This window comes from Pleuronectes platessa, chromosome 13, assembly GCF_947347685.1.
Source record: "Pleuronectes platessa chromosome 13, fPlePla1.1, whole genome shotgun sequence".
NCBI lineage: Eukaryota > Metazoa > Chordata > Actinopteri > Pleuronectiformes > Pleuronectidae > Pleuronectes > Pleuronectes platessa.
In genome coordinates this window covers 11,874,284-11,902,107 of record NC_070638.1, presented here as the reverse complement: position 1 = coordinate 11,902,107, position 27,824 = coordinate 11,874,284, and the positions used below count along the sequence as shown (strand labels likewise).

At 40.6% G+C, this 27,824-nt stretch overlaps 1 protein-coding gene across 1 annotated transcript; it reads left to right on the top strand.

Annotated features, from left to right (window-relative positions):
* The first annotated feature begins 971 nt into the window (after positions 1 to 971).
* LOC128454370 (collagen alpha-5(IV) chain) lies at positions 972 to 26,944 on the top strand. The gene is made up of 52 exons (XM_053437754.1): positions 972 to 1,043; positions 2,223 to 2,276; positions 3,279 to 3,368; positions 3,534 to 3,578; positions 3,768 to 3,812; positions 3,954 to 4,016; positions 4,428 to 4,481; positions 4,603 to 4,629; positions 8,248 to 8,325; positions 8,730 to 8,792; positions 8,900 to 8,935; positions 9,411 to 9,455; positions 9,598 to 9,678; positions 10,434 to 10,487; positions 10,661 to 10,726; positions 11,384 to 11,425; positions 11,649 to 11,702; positions 11,796 to 11,837; positions 14,289 to 14,373; positions 14,547 to 14,582; positions 14,727 to 14,903; positions 15,078 to 15,167; positions 15,445 to 15,528; positions 15,646 to 15,716; positions 15,790 to 15,978; positions 16,056 to 16,227; positions 16,334 to 16,423; positions 16,524 to 16,631; positions 16,775 to 16,869; positions 17,324 to 17,474; positions 17,582 to 17,692; positions 17,832 to 17,996; positions 18,193 to 18,279; positions 18,482 to 18,622; positions 19,507 to 19,605; positions 20,501 to 20,599; positions 20,820 to 20,959; positions 21,113 to 21,239; positions 21,334 to 21,419; positions 21,627 to 21,717; positions 21,899 to 21,946; positions 22,325 to 22,507; positions 22,876 to 23,006; positions 23,262 to 23,334; positions 23,622 to 23,696; positions 23,855 to 23,980; positions 24,147 to 24,242; positions 24,481 to 24,690; positions 24,773 to 24,950; positions 25,086 to 25,200; positions 25,298 to 25,470; positions 26,084 to 26,944. The coding sequence occupies exons 1-52, from the start codon at positions 972 to 974 to the stop codon at positions 26,199 to 26,201; spliced, it is 5,031 nt and encodes a 1,676-aa protein (XP_053293729.1). The 3' UTR covers positions 26,202 to 26,944.
* Positions 26,945 to 27,824: the final 880 nt, after the last annotated feature.

The window sequence follows — 27,824 nt, the reverse complement described above, 5'->3', positions numbered from 1 at the left end:
TGAATTCCATTGGGCTTCATATGACATTCCATACTACAATAGTGAAAATGATTTTCTTAAACTAGTTGCCCTCTTGCTGTTCTACACCAAAAGCTTTATTTTCCTGATAAAATCATGTGACAGATTTTAACATAGAAAATTTAAAACACACAACAGTCTGGGTTTTCTGATGTGGGGATATCATAGAAGACAGTTAAATGACAAGTAGTTATCAGTAGTGATCTGATATGAATGCAGCTACAGATAAAGACTCACCTGCACAGTGTCACTACAGTAAGTGAGGATCTCATCTCACATCAGTTCAGTCAGCTTAACAGGTGAGTATTGGCCTCAGGGCTGCCCCCTGTAGGGGATAAAAGGAAGCATGACACAGCAAATACACCTGTGAACCATGGACCAGTAAACATTATATAAAGAAATCCTTCCTTTGAGATAAAATGTAGTACATGCAATTATGATATTTAAAACAGTGAAATTATGCTACTTGCTGAGAAATTCGATGTAGTCTATCGCTGACAGTCCATCGTGCACATAAAGCAACATCCACAACTCACCCAGATTCAGATGCTGAAATGATCCTCATGAAGCTTTTAGCGTGTTCCAAACAGGACGACCACAGAGAGGATTCAGTCCGATCTCCTGCCTCAGTATCAGTAGAAAGCGCCACTGTTTGTGAGATCAGGAGAAGGATGGTGACTGTGGTTGGCTGCATCAGTGAGCTCAGACCTCCTACCACTACAGAATTAAGTTAAACAACATCTCTGTGCGTCTATCAAGGCGCTCAAACCCTCGTGTGGGAACCTTGATATGAGCTGAGGCAATGACTTGAGAGCGTCCGGAAATGCAGCAGTGTGTGGGTGTGAGCTTTGAAGGCCGGTCGCTGCAGGAGGATGCTCTGAAACACATTCATCACCCCTGGTTTGTTGGCGGATACTCCCTGAGCTTCTGATTTGACTGAAGCGAGAAGAGCCATGTGGAGGCCACTGCTCGTGTTCCCTCTGATGGTGTTCGCTGTGATGCTGTCAGGCACCGGGGCCAAAAATGTAAGATGCTTCTTGTTTTTTCTTCAACGAAGAATAATGTGATTTCATTCAGCCAGAGGAGTAGACACCCATCTGCAGAGGTACTGATCTCTGGTAGTTTAGTAGTTTTGCTTTCATCTCATATTGTACACACTTTGTGAAGTCAAACTTGTGATGTGTTCACTGCTCGTTATTTCTCTAAAAGTCTTAGGAGAGTTTTAAGCTGAGGATTTTTCAAGAGAAAAGCAATGTGTCACAACCTGAATCTAAAGCCATTAAATAAGACTTTTCCACTGAGCTTTAATCATTGCACATCCAACCCTGCCAAGTTTTTGTTTACATTTAAAGAAGATGTCAGTAATACATAAACTTTTTTACATACTCAATAATGCTGTGGACCTGAAACCCACTTGCCCAGATCCCTCACTAAAATCTATTTACGGGAGAGGAGCGTCATTTTGTAGTTCTCTGTGTATTTTCTGTTGTGTATAAAGTTAGCGACGTTCATTCTTCACTGCCTCAGCTCTCATATATACAACACTAAGGTCTGTTTGTAACTGCAGGGTCTGAGCTTATGTGCAAACATCTTGCACACCGAAGAGATGGGTTTGTTTACGGTTGGTCTGCACATGCAGTGCAGTGTGTGTAGTGTTTTTCACGTGGGGCCATGTTGGTGGGCCTTTCTGTAGGAAGTTCATGGAGACAGTGGTATATGTAAGAGGGAAAGCTGAAAATAAGCAGAACAAGCATTAAACAGAGGAGGAACATGTGCTAGCTGTGTATGGTGGTTGGTGTTACAACTGTGCCAATTGTAATACAAAACTCATAATTAATATGTTAAAAATATGTGTGCAGTGTGGTAGAAACCAATAATGGCTTAAATGAAAACAGTCACGCTGACTGTTGTGTGCCTATGTGTTAGCTAGTGGGTCGTCCACTATCCAGAAGGTCGGTGGTTCAATCCCCTGCTCAGCCAATCCGCATGCCATTGTCTTTGGGGAAGATACTCTACCCCAAATGTTGCTGGTTTCTGCAATATGGTTGACAGATGACAAAAATCCAACGGGTTTGACATTGGGGATGCACATTTTAATTTCAATGAAAATTCATTGCGGGCAAACTCAAAATGATATCAAATTAATTGGACAATGTTTTCCATGCAGACGATATATATTGAATAATGTTATAATTTATTTTTAGTGTGTGTGCAGAAGAAAATCCAGGTGCCACTGTGAAGGAGTGAAAGGCAGCAGGGTGAGTAGAGCAACTGTTTACTGTGTGAAATAATCAAATTAAATGTGAATTACTTTCAGCTTTTCCTGTTTTAGACCTGCTTCTCTTTACATAGTTTATAAATAGTTTATATCAGTCTCAGCTACATCTTGTTTGATTGACATGTTTGATTCAACATCCATAATAATTATTTTAGTTTTATTTAAAATTGTTTTACTGTTAGATTCAAGCAGAAAAAGAGCAAATGAAACTTATTTAATGTAAAATAATTCACACTCTTTAAGGATCTAGAATTGCTATGACTGCATACATTCCAAAATCTTACATCATAAACTAATCAACTAAGGTTTGCAAATAATTCTCAATGCATGAGGAATCATGAATTAAAAGAATGTGTCTGTTTTCATAGAGTTTGCACTCAAACAACTTCATTGTAATTACAGTATATGTAACATTTACTCAATTTGTTTTTTAAACCTTCCTGAGAAGTACGTTTAATTTGCACAAACATCAGTCTCACTGTCAAAGTGTCAACCCACTCAAATCTCCAGTCTTCAAAATAACGTCCATCTTACTCACTTTATTTTATAAAAACAGGGAATGACACTTGAAAACTACTTGAACTATAATTAATATTTTCTCCTGCAGTTGTGGATTTGATCATATAATAGAAATAAGCTTATTTTTCCCGAGGGGTCATTGAGTTTATATGTTTTTAGGGCAATGGCCTCAATTGATGACATACAGTGGGATGTTATTCAACAGCCATTTTATTCACTATGCATCAAAATTATAGTGACATAAGAGGGTAAAATATTACTTCCACAAACATCAAGGAAACTATATATTCCTCAATAACTCTTCACTAATTAATCACTGAAAAATACAACTGTGTAAATGTACAATTTAAAATGATATCTCTATTTTTATTTGTCATCTGTCATCTGTCTGTCCCTTTGTGTATTTGTCGTTCATAACTATACACACACACACACACACACACACACACACACACACACACAGGGAGACAAAGGTTTACAAGGAGTTCCAGGTCCCACAGGACTGGACGGCCGTCAGGGACCAACTGGTCATGCTGGGCCAATGGGAGCAAAGGTAAAATATTAGCCTGGCTCTTATGGCTTCTCTTGCTTGACTTCAAAACACAGATTATTGTCAGATGTTGTCAGATCTTAACACTGATTCAAATCGTGTTAAGACTGTTACATTTCAGCATGACTTCAAATCCTCAAATCAATTATAGGTTTTTGTCTTTGACAGGGCAAAAGAGGGTCTGATGGACACGTGGGACCAAAAGGCAATCCGGTAACATAACTGTGATATGCTTGCTTCTGTCTGTTTGGTGTTGAGTCATGTCTCAGTGGATATATATTTGACTTCAGCTTGAATGTAGTTGTGTATAATACAAGTTTTTCCATTGCATTGTATTGCATTGACCCGGTATCCATTCTGTTGCACCTGTTTTGCAGTTTAAAACCTACAATGTCATTACAGGGACCTGATGGCAAAGAAGGATTTGCTGGATCTCATGGTTTACCGGTGAGTTGTCTTATCCTCGTACACGTCTGTGCTACACTCTTCATCCTATAATTTCTATAATGTGTAAATGTATGTTCCAGCATATTTAAATAGATGCTTTTTTAAGCTTCTGATAATAGATAATTGATCATTCTCTTACAGGGTATCCCGGGTTTACAAGGGCCTCCGGGACCCCTAGGGGCCCCAGGATGCAATGGAACTAATGTAAGAAAAAATAACATTGTTACTTGTAATAGTTTTAAATTAGGAGACATTTAATTTAGGAATAAAATAGAATAAGAGAGAGATGGAGACTTTTGATGCTGAGACAGGAAGTAGGGGTGTAGGAAAGATGATTCATGACAGGACAGGGTTTGATTGACTGCAGCTATGGTAGTGAGGGCTTGTCACAAAAACGTTACTGTGCTGAAAGACAGCTGAGAGAGAAACAGTATCTTATAGCTAATAAGTGATTGGCCAAAGGCAAGCATGTCAGGCTGTGCTTGGATGAGACAACACTGAGCTGCTGGAGTTTAGAAATCCTGAACCTTTGCAAAGCGAGAACTTTCCATCCCTCTTCTTCTGATCTCAAACAAATGTATTTCATGCCTCAAAGTGTTTGTGACCTTTTTCTAGGGAGATGATGGACCTCCTGGAATCCATGGGGCCCTCGGTATTAATGGAAAACCAGTAAGAAGCTAACTCAAAACAATTCATTATTATGTATAACAAAATAATGTATTGAGGCTTTCTACACTTCAATCCACTTTACTGTTCAAAACTGGCCTCAGCTTTGTTTTTAATTTTACAGGGTCATCCAGGTCTGCATGGACCTAAGGTAATGATCATTAAAGCCTTTTTCTAATGATGAAGATTGAGAATTCCCTCGGCACTGACCGACTTTTAAGAAGTTTATATGTTTTTGTGAGCGTGATCTATCTGAGGCTTTGCCGCAGGTGTGGCTCATCTTTATGTATCTGTGAACATGTCCATGTCATTATCTATGAGGCACTGGGAAGTGTTGATAAACATGTCTGAGCCAAGGTCAATACACCTCAGTGTTCGCGCTTTTAAGGTTTGACAACAACCTCCGAATACAGTGATCGGCCCCTCTGAGATAAAATGTTTATTACAGTAGCAGTTTATTCAGGGGAGACCTCAATGGACAGTTAAATGCTTTTTTTTATTGCTGTGCACAAAAGAAGATGAAGTGATGGGATATAAATGAGTCTTTTGACACCTACACCCCCCTGTGATGTAATTATGATTGAAAGGGGGTGAGGCTGTGTAGAATAGGACCCCCCCCCCCCCCCATCAGCCTCTGGACTCTGGTGGTGGTTGTGATGGGATGGAGCGATGCTGAGGCTCAGAACTACGGCTGTGGATATAAAGTCTGGAGGTCATTGGGGTGGAGGAGGGTTGCAGCAAATCACCGAAATTACATCTGACAGCAAAGGGGAGAGAAGAACAGATTTAAAGTTTGGCCGCAAGGAGATAATTGGCTGGATGAGAATCTGGTTGAGATTACTGAAAATGCTCACTGTCGGCTAATTAGAAAACGCAGGGAGAGAGAATTGTGAATTTGTAAGTCCTTATGATAATCCTCCTGATTGAACTTACGCTGAGCTCCATTCCATAATTTGAGTTTGAAGTTCGCAACCTCATCACTCCGCCCAGATATGAGATGAGAGATCATGGTGAGTGATGAGCACATATCTTCAACCCTCTGCTGGAGCATGCAGGTGGATGCTGAGGTAGTGCCGACAGGCAAAGGACGAAATGGGAAAACATTAGCAGACCGCTAAATCGGGAGGGTGTGTAAGGAGAATGAGGCATGTCACATGCATTGAGCAATGCAGCCCGTTCCCAAACATCGCTCCATTAACACACAATTGTGTTTTAACAGCGCAAATTGACCGATTGCCTCGATTTGGCTGCCACACCGGGTCCTGGAAAAATAAAGAAAGTAATGAGGCCTATCTCAAAAACCTGCAGTCCCACGTGGTAAAAATGATAAGATGAATAATCGTACATGCAAGTGCCTCTGCTCTGGGCCTGTTTTTAATCCACACTTCTTTTCACTCTGTGGAAACCTAAATGCTGCAGTAATGGGTTTGTGCAGAAGTCTTACCTAAATGATATAAATCTGGGAAAAAGTGTTCAGGTACATGATATCAATTTAGGTGTCAGACACAAGTAAGGTTCATTGAAAACTGGATATTTTTTCTGTAAATTGATCCATGACATCACACACAGTTTTTAGAGGAGTAACATCCTCCCTGGTGAGATATTGTTGTGTAAGTGCACTTTTGGCTCATTTACATTCCTGTTACTGTGTTGTCATGTCTGGGCGATGACGCTTTAAGCCAACTTTGCTCTTTAAGCAAGTTGAACCCTCCAGAAAGCAAAGCATGTGTAAAACAGGCTAGCGTTTGTTTTACCTTGTTCTATAAACACAGCTAAAACCCTCTAAATATCGATTCTCCTCCACTAGTTGCTGAAGTCATGGCGAATGAGAAGTAGGGTTTATGTGGTCGATTCAATGAGGCAGCTCCCAAGACACTGACTGTGGTCATTGTAATTCTGAGCATGTGCATGTCAAGTGCACGGATACATAAAGATGAGTGATGAAGCCTACAGAGCACAACCGTCAGCTAGATTTTCCAAATGTAACAGCTAAGTATCGCAACAGCAGTATTTCAATTACTTGTATTTGAAATACGTATTTCAAGTACTTTAAGTATTTTGTAATTTGTATTTGATAGTGCCGATAAAAATCAAATGTAATTTGTAACAAAATACTTTAGAGTGGAGTAATTTAGTATTTTAAATATTCAAAATACTTTCTCCACTAATCAAAAAGAAGTTCACGAGCTCAGTCTTCAGATCTTCAAGTGCAGCAGATTGTCTGTCAAGGTAAATATTTTATCTGAGTGTGACAGATGTCAACTAGCTTGGATGTATAACTTATGTCAGGGTCTGGCTACATTATATAGCCTATTACATGGTGATGGTTTTAATATCAAACTAGCTATAGATGCTAACATGCTAATGACGCTAGCATGCTGGCTATGCTAGTGCATAGCTAGTGTTTAGCAAGTTAATTTATCAGTTGAGTAGCTAGCTATAGGAAGAGGGAGATTAGGAGCTTGTATGTTCATGATAACCTTATCTAGAGACGTCTGACCATCTAATCTTGCACTGTATTACAAGTTTTGCTTTGTCTTCTCAATGTGAATGTCATAATGCCATATCAATGGTTGGGTCTCAAGAACCAAAATGGAAAATTATTATGTCATAAATATATCAGTGTGAATATTACACTTAACACTGTAATATATAACTATGGCCTACCATGCCACTGGCCAATGTAAGAGAGAAATTAGCAGGCTACCATGCCACTGGCCAAGGTTCAGTAAAAGAGAAGTAAGTAGGCTACTCACTTGTTTAGTTATTTTTCTGTGCATAACTTTATGTACAGTAATTTATTTAGGCTATTTACCTTCTATATTTTGCTTTAATAGTATACATAGGCCATGTGTGATGCTATTCATATGTGATGAATATTTGTTTTGGGGCTGTTTACCCATTAATCTATATATATACACACACAGTGGTGGCCACAATTATTAGAACACCTTTAGGATCTGACAAAATTGACTTTTTTTGCCTCCAAATCATGATTTAATGTCATAATGTTCATGAAACATGCAGATGGTTGCTCTGAGCACAAACAAATAACAGATGAAGTGAGTCCTACTGATTTTATCCACTTTTAACTTTAATATTTGGTATGTCCACCTTTTGGAGCAATTACAGCAGCACATCTCTCTGGCATAGTGTCAATATATTTCCTAAGAACCTCAACCCTAATTTTATCCCATGCCTTCTGCAACTCAAGCCAAAGGCTTTCCTTTGAATGTACAATAGATCTATCCAGTTTATTATGTTTTTTATCAGTTTACCAATTTTCTCAGATCCTAATGGTGTTATAATAATTTTGGCCACCACTGTATATATATATACGTAATCAATCAAGTTGTTTTCTTTTATTAGCTCTGCTTAGTTACATAGACATTCCGTGACCTTTTTGTGGGGTTCACCAGAGCTTTGTGTAAATTGTACAGCCCAAACCTGAATGCTCTGCTATACCAAATTGTGAGAAAACAGAAAATCCAGAAAAAGTATTTCCTATATTTCAATTACAAAATACATGTATTGTATTTTGTTACATTTTCTGGCACCAGTATTTTGTATTTTATTTTGATACATTTATTTGAGGGGTATTTTGTATTTTGTATAAAAATACATTTTGATGTATTTTTGCCCATCTCTGCGCAACACCTTCAATACAGTGTTATCACATATCTGAGATTATCAGGTATTTTAACACTAAATTTAACACTTTTAATTATTGTATCAAATAATAAATAAACATATTTCCATCGCTACACAGGGTGAATCTCGGAGGGCAACAAATTCAGTACAAAGGCCACCTGGGCCACCTGGGCCACCTGGGAGGGACGGAAAACAGGTAACTATTTATATTTCATCACAGTTTTGATTTGTATAATATTCACCATTTTATCATCAGGGGTAGTACCCGGCCAGAAAGATGATTCCTGATTCGAATCCTGAGTCAGCTGATGTCTTTCTGTGTGGAGTTTGCATGTTCTCCTTGTATTTTCTCCCACAGTCCAAGGACTTGCAGATTTGGGCTGGGTTAATTGGGGACACGTTGGCCATAGGTGTGAATGGTTGTATGTAGTCCCGATCTAGGAAGAGCGATCTGTCCAGGGGGTACCGCCCCCCCCCCCCCCCCCCCTTCCACCTAATGTCAGCTTGGACTGGCCCCGTATGTGATGCTCAAAAGATGAATGGTATAGATCATGGAAGACTGTCAGATAAACTTGATAACTGGCCAGGTCTATATTTCAGGGAGCCCCAGGTCCCCGTGGAGAGACTGGACCATCTGGGGACCCTGGACCAAGGGGCAATTTTGTGAGTGAAATTGCCTTGTTGTTAGAATATATTTGACACTATGGGAAATTATGATTATGATGTAAATTATGATTTTTGATATCGCCGTATGCCTTTTTTGTGAACAGGGCTTTCCTGGCCGTCCAGGGGCCCAGGGATCCAAGGTAATGCTTGTCTGAATATTTTATTAGATATGCACACACCAACACTATTTGACACCTGTGATCAGTAGAGTGAGCACTGTACTGTATATCCTGGGAAACCACATGAAAACCACAGCTGCAGGGTTATTTTGTTTTGCCCCTGTTATCCAATTATCATAATTGGCCGTGTTCACACAACCTGGGAAAGTGTAAACATTTACTGGCTGTTGCTGCCGTCTGTCGCTACACTTGTTTATCAGTGGGGCAGGATTTCACACTGTTGTGGGAACATGCACATGGGTTCCAGACTCCCAGCTCTCTGTGAAACTTCTCTCAGACGTTGAAAACGTAATTGGGATCAGAGAAGGGACAGGAATATCTATTCTCTTTGGTGCTGCAGCAACAAGACCTTGGAAAATGAGATAAAGCAAACTGAGGGAGTGTTTGAGAGAGATTGAGATGCAAACAAGTTACAAATGTTTTTCCCATCCTTCAGGGTCATGGGGGCACAGGTGGGATCCGAGGACCTCAAGGACCAAAGGTATTTTTTTTAATCCATTGTTTAGGTAAACTGATAATTATTACATTTATTAAAAGAGGAGAAGATGTTGACAATTTCTGTTAAATAATCATAACATTATCTGTATTATGTCTTGAGGATGATTTCAATTTGTTTGATGTAGGGGAGACCAGGACCACATGGACAACCGGGGCCACCAGGTCGAATTAGGCAGTTTTTTACTGACCTACAGCAACAGATTGAGGTCAGACTATCGTGACGATTAAAGGTCCAGTGTGTAAGATTTAGGTGAAAGGGATCTATTGGCAATAATTCAATATAAATTAACATAACTAAATTGTTGTAATTGTTGTTTTCTTCCCCCTAAAATGGGCCCTTTATGTTTTTACATTAGTCCAAACTGGACCTTTGGGTTCTTTATAACAACCGAAGGCTAACACAGGTTCTCTTTCATATTTGAGAGGGGAGGGTGATGTTAGGGGTATTCAGCCGCAACATGCAACCACTAGATGTAATTAATGCTACACACTGAGCCTTTAAATATTTTACAATGTGTTGTTTCCTGTATATAAGGACAATTCCGATGCCAAATGCCGCTGTGTTAAGGCACTCACAGTTGCGATATAAGCTAATATTAATATATCACTTATTCAGTAACATCGATGTTTGGATACATTTATCAGTTTATTGTTGCTAACCTGCTGGTGATTTTGAGGGATTACAACTTCCCTTAATCACTGTGCCAGGTAGTTTGAGACACAGAGAGAGCATCTGAGGGAAGGCAACATTTATTCAAAGTACAGTAAGAGGGAAATTATTATAATGCTTTATATCCAAAGTCATTACAATTTAATGTTTCTTATGTAAAAAAGTACTAGGAATAGATTATTTTCTTAATATGGCATGGTAGCAATATTTATAGCCAGTGGATATTACAATGTCTGTCCATTGGACAGACTGTTATTGCAACTACTGACTAATTTTATATTTCTTACTCAGGCTCTAAAGGGAGATAGAGGAGATGTGGGAGAAAAAGGCTGCAGGGGCGAACCAGTAAGTTTCTGGTAACAGTTCACATCAATGACACTTGCACCTGGCATCAAAGCATACACACTTCAAAGTTAAGGTTTTTAAACGTTTAACAACTGCCACTGGTTATTCTGCCTTTTTAGTGTTGTGTATTTCCCTCCCTCTTTATTTCTGTGCTCATTACGATCTGTTCTCAGGGAGACGTCGGTTATGGCTTCTACTCCAAAGGAGCAAAGGGAGACAAAGGACAGCAGGGTCCAGAAGTAAGATACTAGCTTCAATGTCTTCCATGTGCATACAGATGAAAGCTGGTGGTGTCCCAGATCAAATGTATTTCACTGTTATATATACATATCTTTCTCCCTATGTGCAGATATTTGTTTTATGACATCACTTTTCATATCACTTAGGTAACAGTTCAAGAATAGGGATGAACAGCAGAGGGCAGTAATGCAACATCAAACCCAATGAGATCTGCTATTGTACAGGAGAAAGAGAGGAAAGAGCAGACAAATAGACCCATGTCATTGATATCTACACATAATGTCATCTGAATTATCTAGCTGGAAAATAGTTTTCATCACTGACCCAATTGCAAAGGCCAACACAGAAAGGGACCTGCATCACAGAGTCTTCTCTGAAACAAGGGAAAGAGCCAAGGACAAAATCCTTCCATGAATCCACAGTCACTTGAATACAGCTTATAAATTAAGTTGTTGTCATGTTGTCCTTAGCTGTGCTCAATTTGATTTGAGTGCATCTGATATTTATTTTTTAACTTGGTTAGGCGCCAAAACTTGCCAACTCTGCAATATCAATAGAAAATAAATTTAATATGCTCAGGGCCCACGCTAAGTTATTCTCTTTATAGAAAGCAGAACCTATTCAAACCTTAATGATGTTTTTAAATGTACTTACAGGGAGCGTCAGGGAGGGATGGGGATCCTGGTCAAGGACATAAGGTACTGTTTCGACTGTTGTTGAATGTCAAATGTCGAATGTTATTGAGTCTATGTGAGTGAGTGTGTGTGTGTGTGTGTGTGTGTGTGTGTGTGTGTGAGTGTGTGTGTGTGTGTGTGTGTGTGTGTGTGTGTGTGTGTGTGTGTGTGTGTGCTTGTGAGTGTGTGTGTCTGTGTGTTTGTGCCCTCATTATGTGGCCTTTAAATATAATTTATATTTCTTTAGGGAAACCCTGGCCACCAAGGTGAGCCAGGGAATCCAGGGACCGCAGGAGGAACGGTTAGTGATCTGTTAGTGCCAAAAAACAATACACAGTCTTTTGGTAGGTTGCTGTGCTTTGCTTAATGCTCTGTCTATACATTCTAACTTTAGGGTGCAAAGGGAGATAGAGGTCCTTCTGGTCCACCGGGATATGTGAGTTCATTTTCTTTTTCAACTTAATATTCCTGATTTCTTGGCATCCCTTTTTTTAGACTTCATACAACTACACAAAAGTGTGTGAGAAGAAAAAAAGAAAGCCTCCACACAAGGAGAGAGTGAACAAAGCCAAATAAATAAATAAATCTTGATCCGCTATGAGTCATACCAATTTGTTACCCCAGCAGTAGTGACACAAGATAAAAATGGCATCACATTTTACTTAACTCAACCTTCTTTGCCCTTAGGGGGCCACCAGACATGGAAAGTGGGTTTAGAATCTTTTGAGTTAAACAGGATAAGACGGCGAGTTTATCAAGCAAGTAAAGGCAACTGCATTACTACAATTTCCTCTGAAACCCACAGTGAGAAGACGCAGCTCCACAAATATGTTGTAAGCTTCACTAAGGATTTCAAAATGACCTGTTCTACAGACGTGGATTTTTATGGCTGACTCTGATTTACATTTTGGTAGGATCCAGATTTGCTTAATATTTACTAATGTTGGATTTTGTGAAGTGAATACAATGCACAAACTTATGTTTAAGTTTTTGAGTCCATGTCGGCAGCAAAGAGATCAGGTATGATTACATGCCGAGTTCTCATTGGTGTAACGTGACCTAAAAATGTTGTCCATTTTGTTTTAAGCTAATCTACTGACTTACAGTGCCTTGCATAAGTATTCACCCCCTTTGGACTTTTCTACATTTTGTCATGGTATAACCACAGATTAAAATGTATTTCATCGCGAGTTTATGTAATGGACCAACACAAAATAGTGCATCATTTGGAAGTGGGGGGAAATATTACATGGATTTCACAATTATTTACAAATAAAAATCTGAAAAGTGTTGAGTGCATATGTATTCACCCCCTTTACTGTGAAACCCCTAACAAAGATCTGGTGCGACCAATTGCATTCACAAGTCACATTTGCAAGTCACATAATTAGTAAATAGGGTCCACCTGTCTGCAATTTAATCTCAGTATAAATACACCTGTTCTGTGACGGACTCAGAGTTTGTTGGAGATCATTACTGAACAAACAGCATCATGAAGACCAAGGAGCTCACCAAACAGGTCAGGGATAAAGTTGTGGAGAAATATGAATCAGGGTTAGGTTATACAAAAATATCCAGAGCTTTGAACATCTCTCAAGATGGCAAGAGTGGCAAGAAGAAAGCCATTGTTGAAAGGGATCCATAAAAAATCCCGTTTGGAGTTTGCCAGAAGCCATGTGGGAGACACAGCAAACATGTGGAAGAAGGTGCTCTGGTCAGATGAGACCAAAATTGAACTTTTTGGCCTCAATGCAAAACGCTATGTGTGGCGAAAACCCAACACTGCCCATCACCCTGAGCACAACATCCCAACAGTGAAACATGGTGGTGGTAGCATCATGCTGTGGGGATGCTTCTCTTCAGCAGGTACAGGGAAACTGGTCAGAATAGAGGGAAAGATGGATAGAGTCAAATACAGGGAAATCCTTGAAGAAAATCTGATGCAGTCTGCAAAAGACTTGAGACTGGGGCGGAGGTTCATCTTCCAGCAGGACAATGACCCTAAACATACAGCCAGAGCTACAAAGGAATGGTTTGGATTAAAGAATGTTAATGTCTTAAAATGGCCCAGTCAAAGCCCAGACCTCAATCCAATAGAGAATCTATGGCAAGACTTGAAGATTGCGGTTCACAGACGGTCTCCATCCAATCTGACTGAGCTTCATCTTTTTTGCCAAGAAGAATGGACAAACCTTTCCATCTCTAGATGTGCAAAGCTGGTAGAGACATACCCCAAAAGACCTGCAGCTGTAATTGCAGCGAAAGGGGGTTCTACCAAGTATTGACACAGGGGGGTGAATACTTATGCACCCAACAGATGTCAACTTTTTTGTTCTCATTATTGTTTGTGTCACAATAACATTTATTTTGCACCTCCAAAGTACTATGCATGTTTTGTTGATCAAACGGGAAAAAGTTTATTTACGTCTATTTGAATTCCAGTTAGTAACAGTACATAATGGGAAAAAGTCCAAGGGGGGTGAATACTTATGCAAGGCACTGTAGGTTTCATCGAACAGATGATTCCATAAATCTGGGAGATTATATCCTATTTATCTGCTTAATGCTTCACAGATGATCTTGTATGTTTTGGATCATAAGTAAATTCCAATATGGCATTCTTACTAATAATGTGTAGTTTATATCTCTTAATGTAGTCTCCATATTTTCTGGAAACAGTAGATTGCCTTTTCCAGGTTCTCTTGACGTCCTTTGCGATAATCTAATGGAGGGATTGAGTTAAGCAAACTGGGATGTTTTAATAATTTATTGAAACATGAACGGATGAAAGAATGAGGATAAGACATTATTGTTGTGTCTAGTGTCCTATACTGTGCGTGACTAGTACTTGTACCGCCATGATTTCACTACATGGTTTTGTTTGCAGATACATGGGCCTGTGCCTGAGCCACTCAAAGGATATCAGGGAGATCCTGGTCCCCCTGGAACACCTGGGCTTCCTGGTCTTCAGGGTAGATGAACAGCTTTATGATAAAGACACTGACAGATAGTGAGATGAGAAATAGATCGATACAACAAAGGGTTAAGACAGTTTGTGACATGACTGTGTTATAACAAATACCACAGTTGCTATAACGGTAATTCAGTAATCAGACAATAACAAAAGTCCTTATTCTGTTCTCAGGTGTTGTGGGCTTCCCTGGACAAGAAGGACTACCAGGTGTGAAGAAAAGAAGCTGCCTTCCTACCTCCCTATAGAAAATATATATATTTTTTAAAGTTTTATTTCAAAGGTGCAGAATATGGAGGTATTGCTTTCTCCCCTGAATATATCTGTCTCAGTCTGTCACTTTTCATCACACAGGCCGTGCATCTGGCTTTTACGTGCCAGGCCCACGCGGCCATAATGGCTTTCCAGGTTCCAAAGGGGACCCTGGGGAGCCTGGGGATATTTATACTGGACTCCCAGGTCTAGAAGGAGACCCTGGTGATGGAGGTCTTCCTGGGGATCAAGGCCCACCTGGACTTTCAGAAGACAGAAGTATGTTTAAATGCCAAAGCTATTCATGCCAGGCTTTTTGTGTCTGGATTTGGTGTTCTGAAGTACAAACAAATGCACAATGATGAAAAGAACAACCATTTTTGATACAATAGTGAGAATAAATTGAAACAGTAAAGATTAAACTTATTGATTCATTTTTTGTGTGGCCTATAGCTAACAGGATAACCACAGGTGTCCCAGGAATGAAGGGAATCAGGGGGATACCTGGAGCCCCGGGATATGCCGGAACTTTTGGAATAAAAGGTTGTAATAAATTGACAGCTAACATTAATTTGTTTCGCATTTATTCTACACATCTTCAGAACTGCTAAATCTGAGTAATAGTAAGATACAGTTTCTGGAACCCTTTGAAATTTAATAATTTTTTAATATAAGAAGGACTAAAACCTTATTCTATGTATATACTGTATAATGGACGGATACAAAGAACTGTGATGAGCAAAATATAATATTGTGTAATGAAAATAGGGCTAAAAAAAATACATATTAATGTATAAATACATTCTTATGCTTTGTACAGGAGAGAAAGGGGAGTCCTTTAGTCAGTGTACCGGATCACGACACCCAGGCTTACCAGGTCCCCCGGGGCCACAAGGCATTCCTGGTAAAACCTGGCATGATTGTAAACAGTCCAAATCTTCTTCATTGAATTGCATTTTTATATTATTTCTGGTAAAATAAATATAAAACTGAAATAGACGCTATTGTTTCTGTTGCTTAGGCTACAATCAAGGACCAGGTGCCAACGGAGATTCAGGCTTCCCAGGACCTAAAGGTGTACCTGGAAGACCAGTAAGATATTATATCTTAAAGTAGCTTTTTGTTGTTGTTGCTTGTTTTTACAAACATATATTATTCTCTAAAGGGTCCAATTGGTGATTCGGGATTTCAAGGTCCTCCAGGACAAAAGGGAGACTCATATTCCTATCACACCCCAGGGATAAAGGGAGAGATAGGAGGCCCAGGACAGCCTGGCAAACCTGGTGCAAACGGTCTCCCTGGGACTCCTGGATTACCAGGTCTCAAAGGATATCAAGGCCCTCCAGGGGATTCAGTAAGAATGTTTTGCCTAATTCGGGTTTATGCCATTTGGGACCAAAAGTTCTACAAAGTTTACTGTCCCCTCTCTAGTATCCAAGCACTGGTGTCGAGAGAGACAAGGGTTTTCCAGGTCCACCAGGGCCTTTAGGCCATCCAGGACCAGTTGGCTTCCCTGGCCCAGTAGGACATGGGCATGCTGGACATCCAGGAAGTAAGGGAGATATTGGTGTACCTGGCCACCAAGGGCTGCCTGGAATTCCAGGTAAAGAAACACACTGATGAAAAAACAATTGAACAAATACCAGAAGATGGAGAGAGAAAAAGAGTGAAAGCCATTGCTTGTTATTTCTCCTCTCCTTCATGGATAGGCCAGAAAGGGGAACCTATCCACATTCACACCAAAGGACTCCCTGGACCACCTGGATTTAAAGGTCTGCCTGGTGTTCCTGGAAACCGGGGTAAGCTTAAGGATGATGACGGATGGATGGACGGATACTCTGAACATGATTATACAATAGATGATGAAAGCATATCTCATACTTTTTAATAAACATCAAGGTGATCATGGAGTGCAAGGTACCCCAGGCCTACCAGGCACCCCAGGAGAGAAAGGAGAAAGAGGGGATCTGGCATTTCCCGGAAAGCTCGGAATTCCAGGGCCAAAAGGTAATCAATGTGTATTGAAGTCAAGCAAAGAAGTCATGCTTATACTCTATAGATAGGTGTGTTATCAGTGTCACAGTTAGTTTGATATTGCCTTAGGAGACTCGCTATAACACTCTATGTTTTTATCTGTGTGTGTTGTTCAGGTGAAAAGGGGCGGCCAGGTCTCCCAGGTCTTCCAGGTATGGGCTTGCCTGGTCAGCCAGGTTCACAAGGCCCTCCTGGTGTTCCGGGACTGAAGGTCAGGGACACAAACAAGATCTGTGAAATGTAGAAATAAAAACCAAAGGTAACAAAAGGAAAATAGCAGTTAGGGGCGAGCAGTAACTTGGTTTACTGAAAACACATTATTATATGTTTTATGTTATATTTATATACATTTTTCCAGGACATTCAAGTGTTCATTTTATTAATAATGTAATATAGGTAGATGCCTCTTTGAATATATCCTGCCATAAGTTTTTTATAAAGTATAGTGAGAGTTCACTAGGGAGATTTCAACGCTAAACAGAACCGAATTTAGGGTAGACTATTATAGATTCCACAGACCGCTTCAGTAAATTTTGAAATCACGATATGTCCCAGCACTACCATAGCACAGCACTAGGAAAATGCCATACTGCAGGCACACAGATATATGTGAATATAACTAATATAAATAAATAAATAATGCTCTGTTTATGTTTCATTATCAGGGGGATAGTGGCCCTGGAAAACGTGGGTCCCCAGGCCTGCCAGGGTTTCCGGGAGAACCTGGCGAGCAGGGACCTATAGGAGATTCTGGGAATCCTGGTTTACCTGGAAACCCAGGGCTAAATGGCAACCCTGGGCTTCCAGGAGGAAAAGGTAGTCATAAACCAAATGTAAAACTGTAATACATATGCATTAATGCATGTAATATTTCAACAAACACATATTAATCTGTGTATAACATTACTCTATGCTGCATATAGGAAGTCAAGGCTCTATAGGACCCCCCGGACTACCTGGTAGCAAGGATTCATGTAATTGTTTATCTGGACCAGAGGGACCACCAGGACCAAATGGTAATCCAGGACTTCCAGGTCAGTCTACAGGACATTGGAGACATGTGACTATTAAAGCTAAAATGTCAAAGATAAAAGTTCATTGAATTCAGCTTTACCACTATTCACCACCCCCATTTGCTTCTATCCGCATCACTCTCTATGTCACCTACCCCAGGGCCCAATGGCTTGCCTGGTGAGAAGGGGAATCAAGGTTTAGCAGGGTCTGGTCATCCGGGGCCCCGTGGTCAGCCTGGTTCCCCTGGGTCATCAGTGGCGGGCTCACGTGGACTTCCTGGACAAAAAGGGATTATGGGACGAAACGGCCTGACTGGTAAACCAGGTAGGGCATTATTTCTCTGACTGAAAACTACACTCATTTCATGATCACTAGTTCTTGTCTCAACCATAAGAAAACATCGAATCAAATTAAAGTGCATATCAAAAAGACGTTTGCAATAATTATGCAGTGCCATTGGAAGAATGTACAGATGCTGAGAAACAGCTTGTCTTTCAATGTTGCACTTGGATTTCATCAGGACTGAGAGGAGACCCAGGACCAGAAGGCTTACCGGGATATGGATTGATGGGATTGCCTGGAATTCTAGGACCACCAGGCCAAATAGGTGACACTTCCATATAACACACACAAACACCTTCAGAGACAAGCAAATCACTGTGTATCTAGTAATTATTTTTGACGTTAGAAAGTCTTATGTCTGATTTCATCAGAGGTTTTTGCCTCATTCAATAATAGTGATTCATTGTATTTGTTGATGTGATCCACACTTATGATGGAGTTAATTAACATGACTGTTAACCACAAAGGTTCCCCTGGCCCTGATGGAGCCAAAGGTTCCCAGGGTCCGCCAGGCATGGATGGAGAACCTGGTCCCAGAGGTCCTCCAGGCACTGGATCACCAACACCAATAGAAATCATTGGACCCCCAGGAGACCCCGGCTATATTGGTAAACTAATCATAGCAAACTCTTGTAACTCAGTAAAATGGATATGAAAAATGTGTAAAAGACAGTTTGCTGCTGTGGTTCTAATAAACTTTAAAATTTGGTAGGACAGGGTCCGCTATCTCCAGATCCTCTGCAACCTTTCATTCGTTTTCAGCTTCCAAATGTGTAAAAGAAAAATCTAAACAGACTATTACATGCAGCTGTTCATCTTTCAGAGAAATATACAGTCTTGTTTGTTTAAAACTGTCTCAATAAAGGATTCAACAGACCTCTCCACAGCAGTGATAGTCATCTTGATTAATAGTGAATAAATCGATCGAAATGTGAGAGGAAGCTAGAACTTTGTGCAGGAGCAGAAGATTATGAGCTCCCTGATTGATCTGGATTTCAGGCAATCTATTACGAGAGTGCATGTGAAGTCACTAATACAGTCTGACTCTTATACCAAATAGCACTGTATGCAATACATATACTTAATGAAATATTGCAATATTCTAACTCTAACTGTACTTTTTAAGGTCCCCCTGGTCAAACTGGTACCCATGGAGACACTGGAAGTACTGGACCAAAAGGGCAAAGAGGGACAGAAGGAGGACCAGGGGGTCCTGGACCAAATGGTTTGCAATTAGAGTAACATTTCTAACAATATACTTAATTTTGAGTGTGTGTTCCTTCCTGAATTTATAATTTTGTGAGGACCATTTCAGGCATAGACCCTACAGAGTGAGGACATATTTTGAAAGTGAGGATATTTTGACCTGTCCTCACTTTTTGAATGGGCTGATTGACGGTTAGGACTTGGTTTTAGGGTTAGGGTTAGAATTAGGTTTCGGTTAGGGTTAGGCATTTAGTTTGGATGGTTGGGTTTAACTGTACTTTTTAAGGTCCCCCTGGTCAAACTGGTACCCATGGAGACACTGGAAGTACTGGACCAAAAGGGCAAAGAGGGACAGAAGGAGGACCAGGGGGTCCTGGACCAAAAGGTTTGCAATTAGAGTAACATTTCTAACAATATACTTCATTTTGAGTGTGTGTTCCTTCCTGAATTTATAATTTTGTGAGGACCATTTCAGGCATAGACCCTACAGAGTGAGGACATATTTTGAAAGTGAGGATATTTTGACCTGTCCTCACTTTTTGAATGGGCTGATTGACGGTTAGGACTTGGTTTTAGGGTTAGGGTTAGAATTAGGTTTCGGTTAGGGTTAGGCATTTAGTTTGGATGGTTGGGTTTAACTGTACTTTTTAAGGTCCCCCTGGTCAAACTGGTACCCATGGAGACACTGGAAGTACTGGACCAAAAGGGCAAAGAGGGACAGAAGGAGGACCAGGGGGTCCTGGACCAAAAGGTTTGCAATTAGAGTAACATTTCTAACAATATACTTCATTTTGAGTGTGTGTTCCTTCCTGAATTTATAATTTTGTGAGGACCATTTCAGGCATAGACCCTACAGAGTGAGGACATATTTTGAAAGTGAGGATATTTTGACCTGTCCTCACTTTTTGAATGGGCTGATTGACGGTTAGGACTTGGTTTCAGGGTTAGGGTTAGAATTAGGTTTCGGTTAGGGTTAGGCATTTAGTTTGGATGGTTGGGGGTTAAGGGTAAGGGGCTAATGAATGTATTATGACACACTGTGTGTGTGTGTGTGTGTGTGTGTGTGTGTGTGTGTGTGCGTGTGCGTATTGTCTGTAGGTTGGAAAAATACATTTTCTAAAGTTGTATTGCATTAACTTTTGTAATCAATAAAATTAGAAACAGGAATAACCCATCATGGGTTTTCATATGGTACAAATTATGTCATGGTGATGTCGTTAGGGTAAGCATGTCTTTTGCATTATTTGCAGCTGTATTTCTAACGTGTATCATTTGTCCAGGTCCTCCAGGTGCTCCAGGTATTGATGGAGCAGCGTGCTCCAAAGGAAGTCAAGGACCTGCTGGAGTCCTGGGAGACCCAGGATTTAGTGGACCTCCAGGTAAAACCTAAACTGTCGTTTAAGGCCATTGACTATTTTGTTTCTGTTCACTTCACAACTAATACATCTAAATAGTTATTTGCAACCAATCTTTGGTTTTCACTTTTGTAAAACAGTATTGTTTAAATGTGGAATATTTAGGCTCAAAATTAGAAAAAAACCTTAGAATTTAAATCAATACATTAGTTAAACCAAACAAACCCTGTTGTAACCCTAACAGGCCTGAAAGGCACAAAAGGAGATCAAGGTAACACTGGAGGGCCGGGTCTAGTCGGCAAAACTGGTCCAACAGGATACAAAGGGGTTAATGGAGAAACAAGTTACTCTGGATATGGACTCCCTGGACCAGCCGGACAAAAGGTGACTGATCCAAAAAAATATTTTTGCATGAATCGGTAGAGCACAATCCAATCTTGTAAAATATGAATATAAATATGGATCCAGCCAATGTATGTGTTGATTGTAAATAATGACATGTTCTTTTTTTCTCTTTATTCTTATTTCTGTCCTCAGGGTGAACCAGGATCAGGCAATAGTGAAGTGATGAAAGGTCAGAAAGGAGAACCTGGCATCAGTGGACCAGTAGGTGTACCAGGAAGTTCAGGAGCCAGAGGAAACCCAGGACCTGTTGGAAAAAACGGTAACTACCTCTTATCATGAGAACTAGGCATATTTTATTTACTCACACTTTATTTACCTCTACATCCAACCTCTGTCTCCATTGCCCATTCCAGGTTTACAAGGGTATCAAGGAGCTAAAGGTTCAGATGGGCCTACGGGACTTAAAGGACACCCAGGACCTCATGGTTCACCAGGCAAAGTCCTTTAAATTAACCATTTTCTACTCTATAACAATGCCATAAAAATGTCACTAAATTAATCTACGATATACTTTCAAGATGAAAACTAATCTGTACGCAGAAAATACTGTAAGAAGTACTGAACTTTTAAACCGTTGAGTTTTATTTGTACTTTATTTTAATTTAAACCTCAACAAGACCTTTTCATGTCTCCTGCCACAGGAGAGCGAGGACTGTGGGGTGTTGCTGGTTCTACAGGTCCGAAAGGCAACCAGGGCAGGGATGGGATCCCTGGACCACCAGGACAAAAAGGGGAGAGTAAGAGAAATCTTCCATGAACATCTTGCATGGCGCGATGAACTCATGCAAATCATGCATATTACAAACCTATAAGTGTTGTTATTTTCTTACTGTTATTGAACAGTTGTCTGTGTACTAGACAACAAGTCATCGAGGTAATTGAGGTAGCCAAAGCTCACCTTCGATATCTTCTCTGCAGCCATAACTGAAGGGACTCCCGGAAGACGTGGTGACACAGGTCTACCAGGTGAGGTAATAGACAACACTTCTACAAACATCCCACTTGTGCAAGTTTGCTTCATTATGGTACTGCATTTAAATTTTCACACATTTGGAAAGTTGACTGAAGATTTTGTTTTTGGACTCAAAGGGGGGTCTGCCTTGCTTTCTGCTGTGTAGCTGGTGAAAGCTTTAGCGACCTACTCATTTATAGCTCATGTCATAATTGTATCATGTCCAAATTAGAAATATTAACACTATAAAATTAAATTGATCACAAGGACATAGACAATGACATATCCAGAGTTCAAAATCTTACCTTAAAATCTAACTAAGAATCTTAATCCTCTTAACTATTGCGTTGTTTGGCTGTAGACATTAGTGGATTCTTCTTTATGTATTTTAGGTCCCCAAGGAAACCCTGGTCCTCCCGGCTTGTCTGTGACAGCGAGTCCTGGACCGACAGGAGACCGAGGACTTCCGGGCGCACGTGGGGTTAAGGGTCCTCGGGGGCCAGCGTGTAGAAAAGGGGCATGTTTACCGGGATTAAAAGGAGACCGTGGCCATCCTGGATTTCCTGGCAGACGAGGTGAGGATTTCCTGCTGCAGGAATAAAGAACCTGTCATATCTTAAAGTGGCTAAAATGTTGTGTTTGAGGTGTTGAGGGTGGCAGTGCAGTGGTAGGGTTAGTACGGCCGCCTCATAGCTAGTAAGTTATGGGTTCAAACGTGATGTCTGACTAGAGTCTAACGGTGTGCAGGCCCCATCTGATTGAGTTATCTCCTGGTAATCCAGAGACATAAATCTTAGGTGAATTAGAGAGACTAATTTGCCAATAGGCGTTCAAAGTCAGCTGGGATTGGCTCCAGCCCATGCGGAACCCTCAAGGGATAAGCAGTAAAATGGATGGATGGATTCTCAGCTATGACTCTCTCTCCTTGCTGCTGTATATGTAGGCTCTCCTGGTTTACCTGGCCCTCCAGGTCCCACTGTAGCAGGGTTAAAAGGAGACAGAGGGCACATGGGTCCTTCAGGTCTCCCTGGTTATTGTGGTCCACAAGGAGATCAAGGGCTTCAAGGACCAACTGTAAGTGATCCTAAAATTTATTTTTGATGATTACTCAAAAATGTCTGATAAAATATACTTGACAAAAGATTCAAGTAATATGTCATAGATGTAGTTTTAATTTCTTCCAGCTGATTATCCCTGATTAATTCCAAGCATCACCTGCAGTTACATCACTTCTAATACTGATGCCTTTAATCCTGAATCTTAAAATAATCTCTCTGCAATACTTGAAGTCGAACCTTTGACCTTTCATTGTTTCATTTGCGTACCCAGGGTGCAAGAGGACGACCTGGAGGCCCAGGGCCAATAGGTGACTCAGGTTCTCCTGGATTCCAAGGCCCTCGAGGTAATCTATCATTTCATCTTTAGTGCATAGATTAGATGGCCTCTATGAATTCCTCCACAGAGAAAATGCAGATGTGTCACCACAGAAGAGTGATATTCGGCGATTGATTTATGTCCCTACAACTGAGATGGGACCCAAATGGGACCAGAAATGACTGGGACCAGAAATAAAAGAATATTCATGAGGATACATTTCAAATATTTTCTGGCATACACTATGAGAAAGAATATATGAAGTAAGGTTTGAGGCAAGCTACTTGAAATCGAATTATAACATGTGTATTTTAGGTGGGACGGGAGACCCTGGATACATCCCAGGCCTGCCAGGACCACCGGGACACAAAGGATTACCTGGACAACCTGGTGCGTCAGAAGTCTGTTTGACTGTTCTTCTCGATAAGCAGGGATAACAATGTGCCCCGATAATATCTTCTAGATTTGGTCCTTCTGACATTCCCGGTACAGTTGATGGACATTTCAGAAAACCACCATTCTTGATTATTTCTCACCTATTGCTACAGGCCCTAAAGGCGAACCAGCGTTTGGCAAAGTAATATATGAACCAGGGCCTCCTGGCTTACCCGGTCCTTCTGGAAATCATGGATCCCCAGGAAGCACGGGAGTGTCAGGACCACCTGGCCATCAAGGTTAGTAAATTTAATCCCAGTTCAATCTTTGCCTTTTTTTTCCCGGTAGTTTGTCATATTGTGTGATATAATAATGTGTAGTGTGATGTACAGTATTTTCAAATAATGCTACTTCAATGAAGTTTCCCTTTGTGATACTATGTGACACTGGATGTATCTTCCCCAGGCCAGCCAGGAATCAAAGGGGTGCGTGGTTCCAGCCCACTCGGCCTGCCGGGTTTTCCTGGCCGCAAAGGAGACACAGGAAGAGCCGGGTTTCCAGGTATGTTTATAGGCTGAAAGATGGATACCAGTGGAATAAGAAGTTGCTCTTGTGCCTTTCTATATATGATGCCATTCTACATCAAGGGGCACATGAGTGGTTGCTTGCATTATATACTTCTAAATCTGGGTGGGAGTCCAGTGAGAACAGTGACAGTGACAAAGACAGTGAACCATTAAGCCGAAAAAAACTGATTTTACTTAATAATTCATTGTCCATTTTGTTCTGTACTCTGCAGGTCCAGAAGGTAGAGCCGGAGACCCAGGTCTCAAGGGTCCTTCGGGGTTGCCCGGTCGAGGTTTCTCATGTCACACTGACAGTTTCCTGATCGCGAGACACAGTCAAAGCATCCATGTCCCTGACTGCCCTCATGGCTCCATCTTAATCTACTCTGGATACTCCCTCCTCTTCATCAATGGAAATGAGAAAGCTCATGGTCAGGACCTCGGTAAGAAACCTTCATACATAGAAGCTTCTTTTTGTTTTAGACATTTGATGACATCTGTCTTCCCCTTGAAACTGTCTCTCAGGCACAATGGGAAGCTGCCTCCCTCGGTTCTCCACCATGCCCTTCCTGTTCTGTGACACGGAGAGTAACTGCCGCTACGCTTCTCGAAATGACTACTCGTACTGGTTGTCCACTGACGCTCCCATGCCCACCAACATGGTTGCCATCGCAGGGGATAAACTGGTCTCCTACATCAGCAGGTGGAGCAGTGCATTCACAAAAATGTCCTATATAGTTGAAATAGGAATTTGATTTAATTCAATATGATTTTTGTTAACTGAAGTTGTTTATGGATCATGATTCTATTAACGTTTGTGTTTGCATGCTTGGTTTAGGTGCTCAGTGTGTGAAACCACCTCCAACGTTATAGCCGTCCACAGTCAGACAACTCGTATACCTCAATGTCCACAGGGATGGGAGTCCCTGTGGACTGGATACTCATTTGTCATGGTAAAGAGACCAGTGCTTGTTGCCTCTGAATTAGTAGATCTCCTTAACAGACATTTCCCAAATAATTAGTCTTCTTTGGACCTTTTATCCATTCTAGCAAACAGGCGTTGGTGCAGATGGCTCCTCCCAGCCTCTGGTTTCTCCTGGCTCATGTCTGGAAAGTTTCCGCCAAGTGCCCTTCATTGAATGTCACGGCAAGGGAACATGTAACTACTATCCCGACTCCTACAGCTACTGGTTGGCCTCCCTCGACCCCAACAACATGTTCAGGTAAACTGTTTACTTTTCTTTTTACGCAGTGGTTCAGCCTGAATTTTCAGGATGGGGATTGCCACATGGAAACAATTGCTAAGCCAAATAATTCTCTTAAGCGTTTGTTTTTTCACATTTCTGATGCTTTGAGTACAGTTTCAGATCCTAATCCATCCTGCCATGAATCAAATTCTGGAGGAAAACTGAATGTTACAGATATTTGCTCTTATAACATACATTTTCCCACCTTAATCTGTTTAGTTCCATCAAATCTTACAAAATAATCTATCTTCTTGATTTCAATGGCTTTGTTAACACTTTTAACAAATCTATCATCTAAACAGCTGTGATCCACAACTCCACGACACATATCTGGATTTTTCTGATTAAGGGTCCATTAATCGGCAACAATTTACACAGAGGGGCCAACACACTAGGTCATTTCTTGTTTACTGTTAGCTCTATAGCTGCATGTTGCCACATTTATTGTTGATAAGTGAACATCTTTATTAAAAGAAAAATAACTACTGACGAGACATGCCTACTTGAGGGCCAGTGCCCCCCTGTCCCCACCCCTGGATCTGGCCCTGCCATCTGTAACATTGTGTTTGTGTTTTCTTCTCCCCTCCAGTAAACCTGTTCCTCGGACCGTCAAGGGACCCGCTCTAGAAAGTGTTGTCAGCCGTTGTCAAGTCTGTAGGAAACCAGTACAGGCTCGTCCAGGCGACGGACGTGGGGACAGCTTTTAACAATGACTGATTTTCAATGTCATCTAAAATATGATGAATGTGAGAGGGAACTTGTTAGTTGTCTAAGTGCCTATCCTTTTCCAATAAATGGAAAAACATTCCTCAACCAAATAGCCAATCATCTTTGATGGCAGTTATATAAGCTCTGAAAATAGTGAATATTAAATTTAATGAAACATTTAGTGATCCATAATATTTTATGGATGCTGTAGTTTGCCACTGGAAAGTAATTAATAATTTTTTTGCCTGAATAACAACTAATTATGGCAGTGGAAAAAGTACTCGTAGCAACAGCAGCACTGTATCCTATTCAGTTTTTACATTTGATCTTTTTCTGGATTGTAAATGATTTATTTTTTACTTTGAGTGTTTTACTTTAAATACTTCACCAAACATAATTTTCTACCATGTTATTAATTTTAATATTGTAAAAAAACTCACTGACATATTGAAAACAAGCCATCTGTTACGGTGTGTACCTTAACTGATAAAATGTCATGTAGCACCATGTGATAACAAAAGATCTTTTTGATTAAAAAACAAACAAAAGCCTTCCACTCCCGTCCACTCAGTGATGTCATTGACATGTTTGCTGCTTTGCTCTAAGTGACCTGAGAAGCGGCTGCAGTCCAGTCAATGACGTCTGAGGTAATAGGTCACAGAAAATGTCACCAATGTTTCTCAACCATCTGGAGAGAAAGTGGGGCGTAAATGTGACCTGCTCTCGCTTTGAAATTGTTTCCAAATGCAAACATTGAGTCACTTGTTCCCTCACTCTAAAAATACATTCCTTTGAATTCCAGGATGTTAAATGGTGCATGGAGACAAACAAATGTGCAACTCATACCCATGTTACTAGATGAACAAGTGGAGGAAAATGTATTAGGATTAAATACAAATGAGGAGAAATAATGCAATTTTTTGTGATATAGTGTTTTGGCCAATGATTCCAAATTGTAACCATGAATTGAAATAATCCATTATCAAAAACTGAATGAATATGTAATCCATCCATTTCCATCCACAAAGAAATAAAGAAAACTATGAATCTTGTGATTTTTCTCAGCATATTATTCCTCCACATTTTCCACTCAGAGAACTATCACTGGAGCGATAAACCTCAGAGGGACAGTCATTCACGCTCGCTCATCCATATCTGCCACCGTGATCAATACATCCCAATGGAACTCGATGCAGATAAGCACAATAATGTCCACAAACACAAACTGTTTCTTTTCGGCTCGCAGATAATCCCAGATATCGACTGCTCGCGGTCATAAATAACACACTGCCTCGTGTGCTTATGTAACAGCTGACGAAGAGCTTAATTAAAAACCTACGATGAATGTCACAACAATAAATAAAAGTATCACACTGATTAAATCATATTTAGACATTTTTGGCTCAGCATCTCAAAACATCTGGGAGTCCAGGTATAGTAGGTATGAGAAGCAGCCACTCCTTGAATGCCACCTTGAATTAGATAAGTCTTACATGGCCTGGTGCAGACAGTTGTCAGCATGTATGGAAACACTCTTGCTGTCAAGCGCTCTCTGTATCCTTAACAGGATTATTCTGCTCCCGACACTGCACTTACTAATTGTTTAGGCAGCTATATTAGGC

What these genes read in the sequence shown, in the direction of transcription:
- LOC128454370 (XM_053437754.1), top strand. Translation starts at nt 972, where the DNA reads ATGTGGAGGCCACTGCTCGTGTTCCCTCTGATGGTGTTCGCTGTGATG. An exon ending in CTCATGGTTCACCAGGCAAA is followed by an intron (nt 21,420 to 21,626) that starts GTCCTTTAAATT and finishes GCCACAGGAGAG; the next exon opens with CGAGGACTGTGGGGTGTTGC. An exon ending in TGGTGACACAGGTCTACCAG is followed by an intron (nt 21,947 to 22,324) that starts GTGAGGTAATAG and finishes TATGTATTTTAG; the next exon opens with GTCCCCAAGGAAACCCTGGT.